Genomic DNA, 20,591 nt, shown 5'->3' on the forward strand with positions numbered 1-20,591 from the left:
AAGGTGCGCGACATCATCGTCAATATCCCCATTCCTTGTATAATAGATCCAAGATACTTGAAATTTCCTTTCTTGAGAGTATAATCTTTAATTCATTGAAACATTTTTTTCATGAGAATTAATCTAATTTGATTTCTTAGCTAAAGGGACAATTAGATCTTAAAATTGAAGTGGGATCAAATGCCATTGTTCCATTTTTTGGTATAATTATTTAGTATCTGAAGTACACAGACTCTATTGATTCGACTTTGGTTTAAATTGCAATGATTAAAAAATATCCAATTTTTCAAAATTATTTAATTGATAGTCATAAATGACAGACAAAAACGATAATATTGTTTCTTCTTCTTCCTCCTCCTCCACGTCATCTTCCTTTTCCTTTTCCTTTTTTTTTTTTTTTTTTTTCCCTCCTCTTGACAAACATCAAACAAAAATTATTACACGATAGTTTAACTATCACATTCTTTTGAATTGGGTCGTTAACTAGGAAGTTACAAGCATACAATTAGCTTGTAGACGTAGTCGGTCAGAGCAGAAATTCTAAGAGGAATTTGCAAAGCAGCCAGTTTGTTTATGTCGTTATAAACACTCCAATAATCCTATAACCTCAGGTTTGTACGGGTGTTTGAGTCAAAAATCGTACTTTGCCCAAATAGTTAAGAAGTTGAATAAGGTTAACCACAATTGATAGCAATTTGATAAAATGGTTGAATTAACACAAACAAGTTATTAAAGGTCGATAAAGAATAAATAAATAAAAAGAAAAAGTAAACTTATGTCAATTGTGATGAATAACATTAACAGATTTCTCCTTTGCCAAGAATGAACAAGAGCTTGATGATTAGAGAATCAGAGTAATAATAATAATAATAATAATAATAATAATAATAATAATAATAATAATAATAATAATAATAAGTAGAAAGTCATCAAGAATAATCTATTTTTTCAGTAAGTATTCGCTGCCTAGATATACAAGCCAAAGTCCTATTTATAGCTATTTGGTCCTATATGGTGCCTTTTCCGTTGTGTGTATGTAACGACAATCATTAATTCTTTGAATTAATAATTGACATTTAATTCTTGATTCCCATTTTCGAAAGAGTTTAACAAGCCGTTACCGCATTAACTCCATTTAATGCGTAATCAAGAGGGTCTCATATGTTGTTCCCGTTGATGTTCTTCTTCGTTGATCATGTCACCGGTATTAACTACCTTTCCGTGAATGCTATTCTTGGCATTACCATTAGATCTTTCTACGCCATTATTTTTAACTGACACATGTTAGTCACATATTGGTCCACGTGTTAGGCGAAATTTTTACCCATACAAGAGATTTTAACAAGCCAAACTTCAAACGTATATGTCTAAAACGGTTAAACTGCAAAAACTTGTGAACTTCAGCTATGCCTTTAGATTAGAATTCCTTGAAACTAGAATTTAATTTGGATCATGTTTTATTTAGTTTAACCAAAACTAGTATCCTGATAGGATCGGCAAACCAAACTTGGATTTTGTGTGTTCTTAAAATGCTAGAGGAACCCTACCCATGTTGCCTTTATTTTATTTTTGATATTTTAATTGTTTTAACAGTAATTATCTCATTTTTTTCAATTGATTATAAGATCAAGAGAGTTACCTGTAACGACTAATCTTTGGTTCCTGAAAATAATAATCAAGATAAGAAAAATAGCGACAGAGAGTAATATTTGATTTCAAGAATTTGTGCGGGGGTTACAATCTTTATGAAATCTTAAATAAAAAAGATGTAATCTTGATTCTTCTCATCACATTGTGAAATATACGTACGAGTGTAAATCAGGCTTTTGCTTGTTCTTGAATGGACGAATCACTTGTTGTTGATATTTCACTACGAATGCGGAGCCGCAGCTTTTAATCACAAACATAGAGGTATGGAAACTTGCGGCTGTACCACTTGGAGTGAAGACTTCTTAGCATGCTAAAGGAAAACTTGCCGGTAGACTTCTGCATGTATTTTCTTCCTCCTTTTGAGCTTTATGAAGACCACTATTTATAGTTGCGGGGAGAGAGTTAGGGTTTGTATATGATTGGTTGAACCATTTTATTTGAACACTTGGCGACATTTGATTAGTTCTTCTGATTGACTTGACATCTGATTTCGTCACTTATGCGCGTGGCATGATTTAAATTGGTCTTTGACTTGACTTGGAGGCCACTTTATCATTTGATCGTGGCACGATGCTGGGGAATATTGGGCTCGTAATGACGAAGCTAATATAATAGCCCAATTAAATTGTCTTTAAATTAAATCCATACCAATTGGACTTAAGCATAATCGACAGATTTTCTTGTGAGTGCACAATTAAATTGATCTTTCAATGCCCCTTAAATCCATACCAATTGGACTTAAGCAAAAATTAATCCAATTATATTAGCTAATCCAATAATTACAAATTTGTTCGGACTAATATACCTTGATTTCAGATATAATTAATTTCTTGTGAATTTACTTTTAATAAAATTTCATCATCTATATTACCTATTCCATCGTTTCTCTAATCCTGAATGTTAAACATGTTAAGTAACATAAATGAAACGTACAATCGACATACTAGTCTAAAAGTTCTAATTCACGATCAGCCATAAATGTTTCTTACCAATACTACTGAACTATTACTAGTTACTAGAATTAATCATCACAACTATAGTTGTATAGAAAGATTTCTTACCAATACTAACTAATTATTACTAGAACTAATCATCTGAGCGATTGTTGTATAAAGATTTCTTACCAATACTAATCGATTATTACCAGAATTAATCATCTTTAACTATAGTTGTTATAAATACTTTTCGAGTTTTGGTGCTTTTGATGCTGACTACATAAATGCGACAAAACTTTATCGTTATTGCAAAATTTAGAAACCAAAAGAAAAGATCAACTTAATGAAGTCAAATAGAAGGGGCACCGTAGTCAAATCAAGTCCAAAAGGCATTTCAACAGATTTGCCCAAATATCAATATCATTACGCATTGTACCAAAGAAAAGTTGCGGTGTAAAGTGCAATAATAAATACTTCTTTATTCGTAATTAAAAATCTCGAGTCTTTGAGTATGGAACTATTCTTTGTTAGAAAACGTTTTACTTAAAACTTTCTAGCACAACTCCAAATTTAATAGACATCATCTGAGCAGAAGACAAAAAACTGAAACAAAACTTTATCTTTTTATTTTTTTAAAAAATTCTCTCATCCTGAGTATGGAATTGTTCTTTGTTAAAAAATGTTTCTCTAATGTGAAAATATTTTCTAACGCAATTCTAAATATAATCGAACCTCTCATTCTAAATATAATCGAACCTACAGTAGTTAGAAACAAAAATGAAACAACTTTATCGTTATTGCAAAATTTAATGAAGTCAAATGGAAGGGGCACTATAGTCAAATCAGGTCCAAAGAGCATTTTAACAGAGTCTAAATGTCAATATTATTACGTGTAGTATCAATTAGGGTCGCGATAAAACAGTAAGTAATCATTTATTCTTAATTAAAGATATCGGGTTTGAGTCTTATGTATGAAATCACCTTCATTAGAAAGTGCTTCACATTTAGTATAGTATTTTCCCGCAGGAATCAGAATTTAATGGTGCCCTAATGTAGATTACAACATTCTTTATTCTTAACTAGAGATCTCGGCTTCGAATCTTATGTATGGAATTATCTTTATTAGAAAGCACTCCACATCTATGTAGGGATTTTTTGACGCGAATATGAATGTAATGGAGTCCAAATGCAAATCTGAATTTAATGGAGCCTAAATGCAGGCCCCAAACATTCTTTGTTCTTAACTAGTATTTTCTGGCGCGAATCTGAATTAATTGAGCAGATACCGGGAATAAAAATGAGACAAAACTTTTGCAAAACTTAGAAACCAAAAGGTAAGTTCAAATTTAATGAAGTCAAATAGAATAGAGATCTCGTGTTCAAATCTTACACATGAAATCACCTTTACTAGAAAGCGTTTCACATCCAGTGCAGTATTTTCCGACGCAAAACTGAATGTAATGGAGCCCTAATACAAGTATCAAACATTCTTTATTTTTAACCAGAAATTTTTAATTCAAATTGTATATAAAATTGCCTTTATCAGGATACACGCTTTACCCCTAACGTTAAACTTTCCAGCATGAATCCGAATTCAATCGAGATAGGACAAAACTTTATTGTTATTGCAAAATTTAGAAACCAAAATCCAAGTTATTTTCAAATTTTAATGAAGTCAAATACAAGGGGCACTATAGTCAAATCTAGTTGAACAGAGTCCAAATATCATAATGTGTACTCAAATCAAATCTCAGATCACAACACAGCTAAAACACAACTCACACACACTCTCTCTCTCTCTCAATCAGATTTTCTAGAGAGAGAACACAAATACCAGTTTGTTTAACAAACTCACTAGTACTATCATTTTTGAACTTAAAACACATTCCACACGCACTTTCTCTCTCTAGAAATTACACAAATTACATATATTTGATGTGACAGAGAAGAAGAGGGAGAAACAAAAGAGTTAAACAGAGATAGAGATATGTCGGAGTTTTCCGGCGAAGGTTTATCGGAGTTAATTTCCGGCGAAAACAACGGCAGCGGTAGCAATGTACGTGAAACGACGACGCCGTTGACGGTGTCGGCGTCGTTTAAGGAAACGAAGAGTAGTTCACGGCGGAGAACGGCAGCGGCGATGAGGCCGAGTTTAGATGCAGATGAGTTTTTTAATCTACTTCATGGTTCGGATCCGGTGAAGTTAGAGCTTAATCGACTCGAGAATGAAGTCAGAGGTTAGTTACAGATGCTAGCTGGACTGGATCTCAATAAAATTAATGCTGCTAATTTTTTTTTGTTGTCGTTAGAATCATAAAATTCATTGTCGTTTTGTTCAAGAGTGACTCAATAAAATTAGTAGCCTAAACCTAATTATTAATAAGTTTCTACGTTTTTTTTTTTTTTTTCGCACTTGAGAATGAAGTAGAGGTTAGTTATGGATGCTAGCTGGACTGGATCCAATGCTAGAACATTGTGGCTTTTTGTTCAAGGGCGTCTCAATAAAATTAGTAGCCTGGAAATCGATTTTTAACCCTTGTTATTTATAGATAAAATTCACTATTAATTTAAAAAGTTAGACTTCATCGTTTTTTTTTTTTTTTTTTAATACTTCTGGAATTTTGTGATTGATTGATATAGCTCAGTCAACTCGAGAATGAAGTCATTAGGTCAATCATGCTAGCTGGATCCAATGCTGATTTGCTGTTAGAACGGTGTCTTTTTTTTGGTTTTGTTCAAGGGTGACTCAATAAAATTAAGACCTAATGAGAGTTTATGTTTTTTTTTCTTATTAAAAAAATTGGGGACTCAAATTTTTGGGCTAAAGCAAAGGCTTAGCCACTCATGTTTTTGTTTGTGAATAGGTTTTTTATTTTATGGAATTTTGTGATTGATTGAATGAAGTCAGAGGTAAGTCATATTTGGTCTAGTGGCCTTTTTTCTTTTTCTTTTTTCAAGGATGACTCAACAAAATTAGCGGCCTAAAGCTGATTATTAATAAGAGTTCTTTTTATAAGAGCCTATGTTTTTCTTCCACACTTGTTAATTATAGTATGGAATCATAAAATTCACTCCTCCCGAGCCATCCCTATTTTTGTTGTGAATAGGGTTTTATTTTTTTCCCGGAGATTTGTGATTGATTGAATGAAGTCAAAGATCAGTCATAATGCTAGCTGGATCCAATGCTGATTTGGTATTAGAACTTAATCGTTTTCTTGTTCAAGGGTGGCTCAGTAAAATTAGGAGCCTAAAGCTGATTATTAATAAGGGCCGTTGTTTTTGTTGTGAATACTAGTATTAGTGAAAAACCTAGTTTAGCTAAGAGAAAATCTATTCCTATATTATTTTGACAACGAATCCTATTTAGGTATGAATTAAATAAATATTAATTCCTAAACAAATTTAGTTTCCTACAATTTTGAATTATTTTCCAACAATTGATTGATACATTGTCATTTTGGTTGCAAATGATTCTTTTTTACATGAACTCATAAATCTTTTAATGATCATTACAGTTCTCTACTACCTATTAAAATAGGTAGCAACACCCCTATTTATAATAGTGCAAAATCTAGTTTAGCTAAGAAAGTATATTCCTATATTGTTTTGACTATCATCCTATTTAGATACGAATTAAATCCTACAATTTTGAATTATTTTCCAACAATTGATTGATACATTATCGTTTTGCAGATAAGGACAGGGAATTGACTGAAGCTCAAGCTGAGATCAAGGCACTAAAGCTATCCGAAAGACTACGAGAAAAGGCTGTTGAGGAGGTTCTGCTGTTTTGAATATTTACTTATTTGGTTTTATTACTGGCGAATGTTGTTTTATAGCACAATGCGAGCACCATATCCGAAAATTTTGTACAATGCCTTCGTGTAGAGATTGCAGAATTTGTGGGAGATATCAATAGGATCTTGCATTAAGTGGAAAATTGCAGGATTTTGATTGTTTGATACGTAATTGAGATCTTCATAAATCATAATATTAAAATATATTAGGATTTGGATAATCTCGTGTAGAAATTGCAGAATTTGTGAGAGATATCAATAGGATTTTGCATTAGTGGAAAATTGCAGGATTTTGATCGTTTGATACTTAATTGTTTTCTCGGTCTTCATAAATTATAATGTTAAAGGATATCATAGGATTTGGATAATCTTGCGTAGAGATTGCAGAATTTGTGAGAGATATTGGTAAGTGGAGAATTGCAGGATTTTGAGTGTTTAATACGTAATTGTTTTCTCAGTCTAAATAAATCATAATGTTAAAGGATATCATAGGATTTGGATAATCACTTGGCCGTGTTCCTTATGAAGTAATCTCCATTGGCGTGCTTGTCTTATTTCAAATTGATTTGAACAAAATCGAATGATATTTGCAGTTATTAAACTGACTACGTGTTAAAGTCTTCCGGTTTGAGAGTTAGCTTTCAAGAAATGTGGGCAAAAGTATGCTCTTTATTAATTTGGAGTCATTATTTGAATCTAGCTTTCAAGCAGGTCTAGATTATCATTGCATTTATGCTGTGCTATGGGAAACAAAGTTCTAGCTTTAGTCTTGCCCTTATAAATTGAATCATGCATTTTGATTGATGAATACTGCTGCTGATAATTGTAAAGCTATCCATCAGTGTTCAAGAGGAAAAACTGATATAGATTTCTAAATTTGTCCTAATTTTAGCTCACTGATGAGTTGTCAAGGGTTGATGAGAAGCTTAAGTTGACAGAATCTCTTTTAGAAAGCAAGGTACTAACGCAAACTCTTCTCCTTAAGATTTTTTTTTTTTTTTACCGTTTTTGAACTTTCTATAACGGTAGTAACTTTTCTTGCTTGGCAGAATCTTGAAATTAAGAAAATTAATGATGAGAAGAAAGCATCCATGGCAGCTCAATTTGCAGCAGAAGCCACTCTTAGAAGGGTCCATGCTGCTCAAAAAGATGATGATATGCCGCCTATTGAAGCCATCCTTGCACCTTTGGAGGCTGAACTCAAGCTTGCACGTCAAGAGGTGTGTGCATGTATTTAAAAACTTGTTGTAGTAAGGTCAAAGCTCACCTTCATGGATTTTCTCATTCTTTCGCCTTCCTTCTGCCCAGATTGCAAAGCTGCAAGATGATAATAAAGCACTGGACCGTCTTACAAAGTCAAAAGAGGCAGCTTTACTTGATGCTGAGAGAACTGTGCAGTCAGCATTAGCAAAAGCTTCTATGGTGGATGACCTTCAGAACAAGAACCAAGAGCTGATGAAACAGATAGAAATATGCCAGGTATGTTAATCATCGGAATTGCATTCTGCTGTTTTTGACATTGCAGCACTCTCTCGTTTTAGCTTTTTGTTTAAATCATCAATTCACTTTTTACTAATCTTGTTTCTATTACAATCGTACCTCAGGAAGAAAATAAAATATTGGACAGAATGCATCGCCAAAAGGTTGCAGAGGTTGAAAAGCTTACCCAAACGGTACGTGAGCTTGAGGAGGCTGTTCTTGCTGGGGGTGCAGCTGCTAATGCTGTCCGGGATTATCAACGGAAAGTTCAAGAGATGAATGTAATCTATCCTAGCTAGACTTTTCTGAATTATACTATACAGTAGTTAGTATGTGGACAAATTTAAGTGCACGTATGTTTATATTTATCTATTTTTTCAGGAAGAAAGAAAAACTCTTGATCGGGAGCTGGCACGTGCCAAGGTAACAGCTAACAGGGTAGCAACTGTGGTTGCTAATGAGTGGAAAGATGCCAATGATAAAGTAATGCCTGTGAAACAGTGGCTTGAAGAAAGGAGGTTTTTGCAGGTATAAGTGTATTACTTGATCACTATGAGGAGATAGTACACTCTGTTGTCTTGATAGAACTTACTGCATTCTGTTTATGTAGTTTAATGAGCTCATACTGGTGTTCCAAAATCTTATGCTACAGGGTGAGATGCAAACATTGCGTGACAAGCTAGCAGTCACTGAACGAGCTGCAAAATCAGAAGCCATGTTAAAAGTAATAATTCAGTCCAATAAAGGGGTGTATTTTTATGTTACTGTTCCAATTTGGTTATAACTTGAAGTTGTTCATTTTCCTCAGGAGAGATATCAACTGAGGCTAAAGGTCCTTGAAGAGACATTAAGAACATCCAGCTCAGCTACTCGCAGTACACCAGATGGTAGAAGTCCAAGCAACGGTCCTTCACGTCGGCAATCACTGGGAGGCGCTTCCAATGGCTTTTTACCAAAGAGATCACCATCATTTCAGCTTAGATCTTCTGGGTCCAGTACTGTGCTGAAGAATGCTAAAGGGACATCAAAGTCATTTGATGGTGGCTCAAGGTCATTGGACAGGGGCAAAAACCTTCTGAATGGTACAGGTCCAAATTTCAACAGCAGCAAGTCGTGTGATGTAGTCAAAGACAATGAGACTGAGAATAGTTCCTGGAAAGCAAGTCAAGCTGAAAAAACAAATGACACACAAGTAACAGAAAGAGAGGATACTATACCTGGAATATTATATGATTTGCTGCAAAAAGAAGTAATTGCTTTAAGGAAAGCAGGTCATGAGAAGGATCAAAGTCTTAAAGACAAGGATGACGCCATTGAGGTTAAGATTGATTGCTCAGCTATATTATGACTTTATTCACTGTGATATTTCTGCTATGATTGACTGTCTTCTTTGTAATTCAGATGTTAGCTAAGAAAGTAGAGACTTTAACGAAAGCCATGGAGGTTGAGGCTAAAAAAATGAGAAGGGAGGTTGCTGCCATGGAGAAGGAGGTGGCTGCCATGCGTGTTGAGAAAGACCAAGAGAATAGGGCCAAAAGATTTGGAAATTCAAAGGGTCCAATGAGCAGTTCTCAGCTGCCTCCAGGAAGGTATGCCTTTAGTTTTCATTTTAACGCAATTTTGTGTTACAACCAATTATCTATAAAGCTGTAAGTTATTTGATATTCGCTAATTAACTCTTGATGGGCATGTGCACTTGCAACCCCTTAACTGAAACTAACAGTCGGACAAGATCTTGATAACCCATTTAAACTGGATAGAAAGAAGAAAGTAAACACCCCCTTTTCTACTTGTCATCGCCCATTCTAGTCTGAACTATGCTCAACAACTGGTGAGAAAAAACCGTCTGCTGTTGGAATCTTGCAATATCTACATTCCATCTCATGATGTCTAATATAATCTATTTGATTAATACTAGTTTACTCAAGAAAGAATAGAATACTTTTTAGTATTTGTTGCTTGCTTTGAGATGCACCTATATGGATATAGCTTCTGCAAGTTTTAGCTCTTGTTTCAACTTTTCTCTAAAGTTCGGAAGTGCATTGACATTTGGAAGTTGGATGTCCTTCTTAGACATCATATTGTTTCATGGTGAAATATCTGATATTGCCGTTGTCCGCAATAAAATGGCAGTTGCCTAGAGAATGGAGTAGATCATCCAACCTAAAACCTTACGGCAATAGATTTCACATTGATCAAAATTAGGAGCATCATTTGACCCATAAAATTGTGACCCCCAATTTTCAATGTGTTGGAATTTTACTTTATTTACATGTGATCATGTTAAGTAGTAACTTAACTAAACAAAGAATGGAAGTATAATTTTGGGGGTTGCTTGTGCTATGACTACCATGGAACCTATCTAGATCCAATCTATTTTTTGTTCATTTAAATTTGGGTTAGTTGTTTATAATCCGTTCATTGTCTTCCCAATTAATTCGTCCAACTTGACCCAACATTCCAGTTTCTCACCATTACCCGAAAATGTTGCTTTTGTTTAATTGCGTGGTTCTTGATTCCTTTGTTCTACAAACTCCTTTTTTACTATAGTATTGTATTATCTGCAGAAATGTAGCACGAAGTGGGTTAACACGCAACACTCAATAACGACATGAAGAAACCCCAACTACAGCTTCGAGAAGATATTCTGCATAGACTCCTGTGTTCTCCTACTTAGTCTACTTAACAACTCTACTATTCTCCACTAGTGGTTTATTCTAAAATCGTAACAAGCATGCCGATGGCTGTGATCAAAGTCCTATCCAAACACTGGAAAAGGCCGGTAGATGAAATGTGGTGTGCTTCTGACTTTGACTATGATCCCCTTCTGCTTAGATATCAGCTGGAAAGATAAGTTAGCAAAGTTGAGCTAACTTTTTTCGCCGAACAGCTTGAGTGGCAGTGGTCGTGTGGTTGTATAGGTAGCTCTTGGCATTTACTTTGCTATACTCTTTTCTCAACTTGTTTGCAGTCTTGTAATCTGCAGCTTTAGTGTGATGATATGTTATTGGTTCATGTTTTGTCAATATTCTTGTAATCAGAGAAGGCTGATAATTTTTTGCCCCTTCTGATCTTTTACTATCCAAGATATTTCGATTAGAGTATTTGTGTTATATATGTTTCTGAACCAATTAAATCTTTAGAAATGATTTAGTAGTAATCTACTTCCTTATTCCTTATAGTGCTAGAGAGTGATTTTTTTATATCCTTCAAGTTATCAAATGACTTGAATTCTTGGCACTTCCACAAAATGAGCTTTACTTAAAGTTTACAAGTATGGCGGAGTCTTTAAGTTGCATCAACGTACAAAGTGGCCAGCTCATATAAGTGGATCAATTGGCTATTGTTTTGTTTTTGGTAACCGTAGTGCTTGGGTAAACGTATCCGCACCTCATCTAATTTCATGGGATCTTTTTGTTACATTCTACCATTGATTGGTAACAAGTAACATTGTCGGCTAAGAATTGAACATATGAGAATAAATCACCTAGTGTTTTGGCAGAATTCGCAAACTTTGGGTTTGTAAGACTTATTGGGAATAAGTTATTCTTGTGAATTTCTCGTAACTTTCTTTGGGGAGTTTGTCGTGATCTATCGGAAATAGCCTCTTTACCCCTTACAAAGGTCTGCATAGGTCCTATCTTTCCTTGATATGTTGTTGTTTCCTTTGGATAGGTGGCAGGTGGGGTTAGTAATTGACGTTGGGGGCCTTAGCTTTTTGTTTGTTTTCTTAAATGTCAAACGTCACTTTTGAAGGATTATGGGATTTGTTTTGTAGAGCATAATCTTTGTCAGAGGGAGCACATGTATATGGTTTACTTGGTCAAAAAACAAAGCAAATAGACCCATGTAGTAATGATGTCCACTTTACCTTTGTGGTTGTGTCAGTTTTCTTCACGCTACTTCATGTGCTTCCCATTCCTTTGAGTCCAACATAAGATATGCCGAAGAGACATTTCATGAAAAAGGATAAGCAAGCAAAAGCTTTAATCTCAGGCACATTATTTGGGCTCTTTAAGCGGAAACTTCAAGGCTTTGCCATTCTTTTTGCTAAGGGTTCGAGTTGTCGAAGTAGCTACTAATGTTCGTATTAGGGTGGATTGTCTATATCACAATCCTTTGGGGTGCGGCTCTTCTTTGGACCCTACTGATGAGGGATGCTTTGTGCATCGGGCTTCCTTTTTTTATAATGGAATTTGACACATATATATCAGTTATAGCAGGCACAAGCGTGAAAATTGATTTTAGGACCCCTATTTTAAGTACAGTCTTAGTTTATAAATTTTGCAAGGTTTAGCTACTTCAGACCAGCATGACTGAATTTGAAAAAAAATCGGGTTTGAAGTTACAAACTTTACACAATAGGGATGGAGTTAGGCTTGCTAAAATCAAACTTACAATATGCAAGCAAGCAAAGAAAATATGTTTTGTGTCTGATATTTGTCACAACTCATAGCCAGAACAATGATTTGTCCTTTTTAAACATGCTTAAGAGGGGAATAGGAACTGGACAATACTAGTTAGGGCATTTACATCGGAATTGTGACAATTTAACCATTGTATTGCCTATTAAAGGCAATGATTTAGTCACGATTGAAATAATTAGCAGAGTTTGAAAAGAAATGTTTCCATTTTGAGCCACATAACCACCTTGATATTGATATGTCATTTGTTAATCATGTCCATTGTGAGAATGGTCTCCGATATGAAGAAATTGCACGGTTTGTCTTCAAATGGACTGTTTTTTTTTAATTTTTTGGCCGTCAAAATCGAACTTATGTCAACGTGGGTATTCAAATGGACTGATATTATATCAGAATATAAACTTATACCTTGTGGAAAAGTTGTTTGCATTGAGGGACCAAAATTCAAGACCAGCACAAAACAGGAAACAAAAAGTGCAAATGACCCTAAGGGATTAGTTCTGGGCCTGTTACTTATTATGAACAGAGGGCCAAGGCCCAATCCAAAAACCCTAACTACTATCATTTTTTTGGGCGGATTGGCCTTCTTCTAGGGTAGGCATTAATTTTTGTCCCTCAAATTGGTGGTCTTTAATTTTGCCCTTCGCCTAATACTCCGAGGTTCTGGGTTCGAATCCCAATTTCACCAAAAAAAAAAAAAAAAAAAAAAAAAGAAATTTTGCAAGGCAAAATTTTAAGGCAGAATTTTGAAATTAAGGTAGAGTTTTGCAGGTAGAGTTTCAAACTCTGCCCGAATCATGCAAAACTCTGTTTTGCGAATCCAAACTCTGCCTTATGAATGTTTTTTAAATTTTTGAGGCGAGCGGGGGTTTGAATCCAAAACCAAGGGGTTCTAACGAAGGACAAAAATTAAATACCACCAATTTAATGGACAAAAATTAAAGACCACCCCGAAATAAGGGCATTCCTGCGAATTGGCCAACTACTGTTGGAGTAGAAATGACACTAGATAGTTTTAGGACTGCTATTTAAAATATAGCTAACATTCGTAAAAGTACTTAAGATTTAGCTACTTCAATGCTCCTTCTCGTTTTATTCTTCACTATCCTGCTTCTTTTTCTTCTTGCATTATAATATAGGCCAAATCTGAACTTTTGGAATGATAATAGCACCTAGTTAGCTAAAGAGTTAATAGCCATTGCGTTGGTAATTAACCATTTCAAGAAGCAACATATCCATTCATAATGTTGCTAGAGGTACTGCACCAAGTGTTGCATTCGAGAATGTCACTAAATTTTTTTTATTAAAATTAGCTATGAACTTCGTCGCTAATCCATCACTGAATTGCTCGTAGCTAACAATGTTTTTGATAATTCACGCGAAGTAGAATTAGTGTGAATTTTGCTGTTTATTAGCTACAAAATTTATCTGTCGCTAATTCCCGACTTTTTTAGTAGCGTGGCTGATAAGGGTACATCATTTTAGTAGAAAACTTATCCAAAGAAAATTAAAAGAAAAGAAAAAAAAAAACTTTGGATGCTCACTTTGTGGACCTTTCTAGAACCATCACAAGTAATCATATAAGCCACCTGAAAAGCATCTTTTGCCGTTGCTCGTGATTTCCACCCTATGATTTATATTAAGATTATGGAATCAATCTATACAGTTGATATATATTAACAAGAAAGCTTATGATTAGGAGAAAAAAAATAAGAATATTTTATGAAGAAAAGTTTTTCTTTTGGTTTCCCATCTAATTATATTTGATATTTTTACTGGGGCTTCGGCTAATTCATCGGGGCGAAAGACTTATTTTACTGGGATTTTTTTAATATACAAGACTTTCCGAGACCTTTTATTAGTGTCGGATATTCTACCCATCCACCACATCCTTTGGTGATTAAAAAAAAAAGTTTTGCAGCTTGAGTCTTTGGGGAGTTGTAGGAGGGGGAGATTTATTCTATCAAGTCAATAAGTTAATTTAATTTTCTAAGTTAAAAATTCAAAACATTTTACAGGTTATGTTCATTGTGCTTATTATTTTTTCTTCCTTTATCATGAATAATTACTTTGAATTTTAAAGTCGTTCGCTATAAAATTTGGAAATTTTAACCAACGATACCTTGACAGTGTTATACTTGAGTTTTTACCCAAAAAATAAAAATAAAAGAGGAAAAAAGAAAAAGACATTGTTATACCTAAAAGAATAAATCTTAGAAGATTCCTGTTTTCTTAAGTTTTCTATTAATCTATAAGTGCGAAGTACCCATTTTAAGAGAAAACTTTCCTGCAATATGTATCATGTATGAGATTATGAACCAATTCAATATTCCTCAACGTATTTTAAATTTTAAATCAAATTTTATTACTGAATCGTTGTAAAACCACATGGTGGGTACTTTTTTCCATGTTAATTTTCAACGATTCAGTAATAAACATTTATTTAGAAATTTAAATATGTTGTGCGTTTGTTGGTTTGGTACCTAATTTGATACATATATATTGCATGCCAGTTTTCTCTTAAGTTTATAATAGAATCCCGTGAGGTGGTAAGTATCCCTCCATTCTAAACTCTGTAGCATGAGTGGATATACGTGACATCACTTGTTGTTATTAGAGTGTATTCATTTCTTCCCTCTTCAAATATTGATACGGTTATACCCGCAAGGGTGGCTCAGTTGGTTGAGCACAGGACTTCCATAATGGAGGTCTTAGGTTCGACATTCCCTGTCTACGATAGCAGGGGATTTGCCTTCTGGGTTGAGCTCGTCGCATGGGGCTTTTCTAGTGCGAGTTATCTCTTCTGTGTGGTTTGCGGTCGGCTATTGCACAGGAGTGAGGTTTACCCTGTGCGCACCCGAAAAGTAGTGGACGCGGGTTCTCTTGTCATAAAAAAATGATAATGTTACGAAAATTCTACGTACACCACTATAATTGATAGGAAACGTGTGTTGGTTATCTCTCCTGTGGTTTGATACCGTTATGAAAAATTCTGCGTATGCCACTATAATTGATAGGGAATGCTTAACACCCAATTTGAATTGGTTGAATCTCAAAGCAGATACCAGACACCGGATGAAAAGCTAAATATATGAAAGTTTAATTTTCTTTTAAAGAGGACCATGGGCAGCCGTTTAGATGGGACCTTTATAAACTTTTGGCGCGCTATGGGTGCCAGGTAAGTTATGATTCTTGCAAATGATTAACACCACCAATGTGAGCTACAATAATCATTAATATCACCGTTAGGATAGTAATCCTAGTTATTCGTACAATAATGTTGGATTTGCATGGGGACTTCTAATAATGACTTATGGTTTGCTATTAACTATTTGTGTTTGTAGTGAAGGTTAGCAATGATAATATAGTTTTTACCACCAAACAATTGGGTTACAAATGGAAGTCCGAAATCTAATTACTCCTATTTGATAATCCTCACGAGAACAAGAATATCAAACTTTGGAATTCAGATATATATCTTGTAATGAAAACTTTGAGTTTGAAGTTCGGTTGGCCAATATTAGTCAAAATTATTGTATGAGCTCTTTTTCTAAGTTGAGTTGAAAATTTAGATCCAAATAAAGTATTATTTGATAATATTTTTTTTTTCACCATATGATAACTATTTGATTTTTTTTTTTGATATTATTTTATATATAATTGTCACGACTCAACACTAAAATTCGTAAGTTGACACTTATTGAAATTTCTCTACTCAGTATTCTCAACATATTGGTATAGACGTCATCAAACAACTCAATCATACTTGTAGTTTTTTAATTTAACTTCCTTCACATTAATATTTATAACTATAGGATCAAATCAACGAAATTTCTTTGACCAGCTCTAAAGTATGACAGCATCAAATTTATCATCTTTAATTGGTACGTCCAATTATATAGAAGATAAGATGAAACGCATGCTAGTTGGAAAACAATAAAGAAAAAATGATAGCGGGAAGTAATCATACCTTTCAAATCAGAAAGATAGTGCAACGGACAATGCAAAGTAGCCCTTTTTGCTTTCTTGGACCAGTCCATCTCATTTTTTTTAAAAGTATTTAGTTTATATTCGCTTTGTGCAAGTCCATTAAGGGATAAATTTCACTAAGGAATTTAACATTTACTATATACATGAAAAAAATTGGTCGTGTATGTGTGTGTATATACATATATGGTTTGGACCGTACTCCTTTTCGTTCTTTTAGCTCCGCCCCTGGTATAGTGCTCTTTACTAAGATGTTTTCACTCTCAGGAGAACTCGAGATCTCTAGTCGAGTGTGGAATCTTAATCAGTTTACCACGCCTCTTAATATTTATTTTGTCTCATTTTATGTAAATGTGCTTGATGTTAAAGAAAAAAGAAAGACTTGTGGAAATTGTGATCTTAAATATGCCATGACATTTATGCAATTATAAATTATCTTATTAAAGGCAAAGTAGAAAGTTTAACATTAAATGGTTCCTAAATACAAAGAGGTATTCTTTATATCCCAATTTATATAACACACTTTCCTTTTTAGTCTATCTCAACATCTTTCTGCATGTAGAAGTAATTTAACTTCAAAAATTGCATTTAGCCACAAATATTTAATGCTTGTTTTAGACCATAAATTTCAAAAACCTCCGATTCTTTTTGAAAATTTGTGCCCAGTCGAACAGTGTCACAAATATCTAGACGGATGCGAAATTATTGTTCTTTTTTAGACAAACAAAAAAGAATCATATTAAAATTCTTTTCTTTGGGCCATGGCTCGTAGAATCCTGTATAAATTAGACCCTCACAATTCACAAGCAACATAGGATACTTATTACTAGCTAATGACTGAAATTAACATGGCTACTCATAGCAATTTCAAGAATGCACTGATTGCATTTTTAGCCCCTCTTCCTTCTATTCTCTTCTACCTCTCTTTCCTTCAGCATCACAATGAAAACAACTCATTGTGGAACTGGTGCAATCACCATCCACTTTTGCTTGCTAATATCATGTTTTTCCTCAATGTCAATGTCCTCTTTTGGTTCATTTCTCTTCTTCAATCAAGCCTCCACTGGGTAATTAACTCTTTTATTTTTACTTTGATGAATTAAGTTTAAGTTCTTTTTTTCCATGGAAGTTCTATAAGGCATTACAGTGTCTCTTGGAATCAATACTAATTTATCTAATGTGTTTGCAAAATAGTTAATTATTATGGAGTTTTAAATTCTACAAGTAAACCTACATGATAATATCTTGAAGTTTCACCCGTAAATTTGAAACGCCATGATAGTGGCTATTTTTTCAAGTACAAGAACTAAAAAGTGGTTATTTTTAAATTTTAGCCAAATATAATAAAAGCATAGTATTAAAACACCAACTAGTTGAAAATATCTTATTATCTATAATCACAGGTGTTGGACTAAGTCAGCCTAAATATACTTTTTTTTTTAACGTGATGTGATATTGTTCGTTTTGTGCCAAATGTGCACGATTTTCTGAACAATGATAGTAATGTACATAAAAGATAGGGGAAGTTACACATTTGACCGTTTGACCAAAATACTTACAGTTGCTAATCAATATGCATATGTTATATACTAATTGTATATTACTATGCATTTGTCGGCTATTTTTCTGTGCGGACGACTATTTAAGTTAATTTTCCTAAAAGGATTCGTGTACACTTCCAACTAACTTGGGATTGAGACGAAGTTGATTAACCGACTTAATTTTAGCCTGTTTTTGTTTTGCGAAATTGATTTTGCAGATGATAGGTTTGTACTGGATGTTGATTCCAGTAATGCAGCTACATTTCTATGCAAATCATCCAATGGCACAGTACAATCAATTGAGGTCATGGACTGTGACAATTTTGACATGTATTTGGAGTATTAGGATGATTCATAGCTATTTCAGAAGGGAAAATTGGCAGTTGGGAGCTAAGCAAGACTGGAGATACATAGATATGAGCCACCAGTATGGAAAGAACTGGTGGTGGATCTCTTTCTTTGCTATTTATCTCTCTCAGCAGGTAATTAATTAGTATTAACTCTTTTCTTTCATTTGTTATGTTTTTGGTTGATGAAATTATGCAAAAATGATTCTGTTTCTTCTGTTATGTTGTTTGTGAAAAATCTAGTGGATTGAAATAGTTAGAGGCTCACATTGGTTGAGGGTATGTGCTGTTAGTTCATCGTATGGTTTTGGACAGTCCTCATTTCAAGTCGAATGTGGGATTTAAAGTAATTGGTTCCTGTAGCGACCTCAAATTAATATATACAATGATAACTCTGTTCACAGTCAAATGTTTGTAGATATTTAGTGATTTCTTAATACATATATAGGGTATAGTAAAAAGCTACTGAGTCCACGCGAACACATATGTTACACTGTAGAACCTCCCATGACATCATAAGCTACTTTTTGGTTTTGAGTTAGTTTCAAAGTCCACTAGATTCATTTTCTTAACACATAATATCAGTACTAGACAACTTCCTATTCTCGTTTATCCAATCTTGGGCACTAATTTTATGTTATCCATGCTTCAGAATTCCTGTTCTGGGCATGTGGGGTTTTTTTAGGGTCCCACGCTAGTTGATAATATGTGTCGTCTCCTCATATGAATTTGGGTAATCCACACTTTTGCTAGCTTTAAGGTTTGAATTAGGCCTAATATCCATTTCCTTAACATGTTTCAAAATATTCTAATATTTTACAGGTTTTTCATAGATCATTTTGCAGTATTAGCCTTTGATTGAGTTTATGTGCAATATGCAATTTCTGAAGCCACAACAAACACATAAACAAGTGTTGAACCAAATAGAGGGAACATGGCAAGATTATTAACTTAATTAGTATCAACGTTCTTAGCCTTTCCCCAAGCTCTAGCAGCTGTCTATTCTAATTGTTCTAATCAATATTGCTCGGACTCTCCAACATTTTTGCCGCACTCGTGTCGGATTCTCTAAAATATACTATTTTTGGAGGATCCGACACGCAACATTGTTTGCTTTCTTCATTTCGCAATCAAATTTGAAAGTTCATAATAACTGAAAAAAACATTAAATCACATCTGCATTATGTGAGTTGGGAGAAACAAAGACAAGAAGAAAAGAATACATTTGCCCTTATAGGCAGGAGGGCATGGGGGTTCATCCGAATCACCTTACCGGAGCTATTTCTTTTTATGTAAATATAATAGCGTTAAATTCCCGTGACTTCTTCGTGTGTTTATTTTTGTATACTCTGAATCCCTTCAGTGAAAATTCTGACTTCGCTACTATTTGCAGGTTTTACAGATAGGGATCTGCCTGCCTATGTATATCGTCCATACAGTGGATAAGCCATGGAGCTTTTTGGATTTCATTGCCATAGCCATCTGCCTCTCCGGCATTACAATAGCCTTTTACGCCGATACACAGCTCAACAATTTTAAATGCAGAAATCAAAAACTGAAAGAACTTGGCCAGCCAATGGTTCCAAATCTTGAAAAAGGCCTATGGTGTTACTCAAGACATCCAAATTATTTTGGTGAACAATTGTGGTGGTGGGGATTGGCCTTATTTACATGGAATTTGGGCCAAAATTGGATATTTATTGGTCCACTTATAAATAGCATTTGCTTGGGATATGTTACTATGCTTGTGGAGAAGAAAATGGTTAGAGATAACTACAGAGTTGATGCATATAAGCTCTACCAAAAGACTACTTCTGTGTGGATTCCATGGTTCAAGTCTTCCACAAATGGAAAAGATAAGAAAAATTGAGTCCATATTTATTAGTACTACTTGATAAGAAGACTGAAACATCAATGTATTGTAATTTGCTTTGTATTTATTTCTCTTGTATGATTCATTTGCTTGCTTCTCTACTATGAAAAATGTGCTATTTGTTCATAAATGTAGTCTTTGTTTTAAGCTTTTAAAAGTCCAAGAATCTATTTCATATTAAAAATAACTTGTCTTTGGATCCCTGAATTATTCATTACTTATAATTTAATTCTATTATCGTTATGATGTTTTGGTAAATGACAATTTTTTTTAAAAAAAATTGCACAAAAATAATTTATTGTAACATTATAAGAGCATTCCGAATGCTAAAAAGTTTTGGTTCATTTTATTTATGATGTAAGAGATCCTGAAAAGCTTTCTTTCATTATACGAGTTAATAAAGGAATGACAGAGTTAAGTTTCTTTGGAATAACTAAATTCTTAAATCATACATACAATTTTTTAGCTAAAGCTGCATATATGGAGTAGTTGATTACATACTGTAGTTTCTGCTTTTCTTAAAGAGTAGGTAGTGTTATGCTGGAATATAATCCTTAG

General features: G+C 34.0%; 2 protein-coding genes across 2 annotated transcripts; both read left to right on the forward strand.

The window, feature by feature from the left end:
* Positions 1 to 4,572: 4,572 nt before the first annotated feature.
* Positions 4,573 to 10,974, forward strand: LOC132032870 (microtubule-associated protein 70-2-like). The gene is made up of 11 exons (XM_059422642.1): positions 4,573 to 4,822; positions 6,279 to 6,364; positions 7,275 to 7,340; positions 7,432 to 7,602; positions 7,691 to 7,861; positions 7,987 to 8,142; positions 8,243 to 8,389; positions 8,514 to 8,585; positions 8,670 to 9,179; positions 9,263 to 9,450; positions 10,429 to 10,974. Exons 1-11 carry the CDS (start codon positions 4,573 to 4,575, stop codon positions 10,466 to 10,468), a joined length of 1,857 nt encoding a protein of 618 aa, XP_059278625.1. The 3' UTR covers positions 10,469 to 10,974.
* Positions 10,975 to 17,070: 6,096 nt separating this feature from the next.
* On the forward strand, positions 17,071 to 20,230 carry LOC132032871 (uncharacterized protein C594.04c-like). The gene is made up of 3 exons (XM_059422643.1): positions 17,071 to 17,339; positions 18,032 to 18,295; positions 19,554 to 20,230. The coding sequence occupies exons 1-3, from the start codon at positions 17,106 to 17,108 to the stop codon at positions 20,028 to 20,030; spliced, it is 975 nt and encodes a 324-aa protein (XP_059278626.1). The 5' UTR covers positions 17,071 to 17,105; the 3' UTR covers positions 20,031 to 20,230.
* Positions 20,231 to 20,591: the final 361 nt, after the last annotated feature.

The sequence above is a fragment of the Lycium ferocissimum genome, chromosome 10, assembly GCF_029784015.1.
Source record: "Lycium ferocissimum isolate CSIRO_LF1 chromosome 10, AGI_CSIRO_Lferr_CH_V1, whole genome shotgun sequence".
Taxonomy (NCBI): Eukaryota; Viridiplantae; Streptophyta; class Magnoliopsida; order Solanales; family Solanaceae; genus Lycium; species Lycium ferocissimum.

Bases quoted from the DNA above. Each gene is read 5' to 3' on its own strand.
- LOC132032870 (XM_059422642.1), top strand. From the start codon at position 4,573: ATGTCGGAGTTTTCCGGCGAAGGTTTATCGGAGTTAATTTCCGGCGAA. The intron at 4,823-6,278 runs GTTAGTTACAGA...ATCGTTTTGCAG, and splicing joins ACTCGAGAATGAAGTCAGAG to ATAAGGACAGGGAATTGACT. The intron at 7,603-7,690 runs GTGTGTGCATGT...CCTTCTGCCCAG, and splicing joins TCAAGCTTGCACGTCAAGAG to ATTGCAAAGCTGCAAGATGA.
- LOC132032871 (XM_059422643.1), top strand. From the start codon at position 17,106: ATGACTGAAATTAACATGGCTACTCATAGCAATTTCAAGAATGCACTG. The intron at 17,340-18,031 runs GTAATTAACTCT...TTGATTTTGCAG, and splicing joins TTCAATCAAGCCTCCACTGG to ATGATAGGTTTGTACTGGAT. The intron at 18,296-19,553 runs GTAATTAATTAG...TACTATTTGCAG, and splicing joins CTATTTATCTCTCTCAGCAG to GTTTTACAGATAGGGATCTG.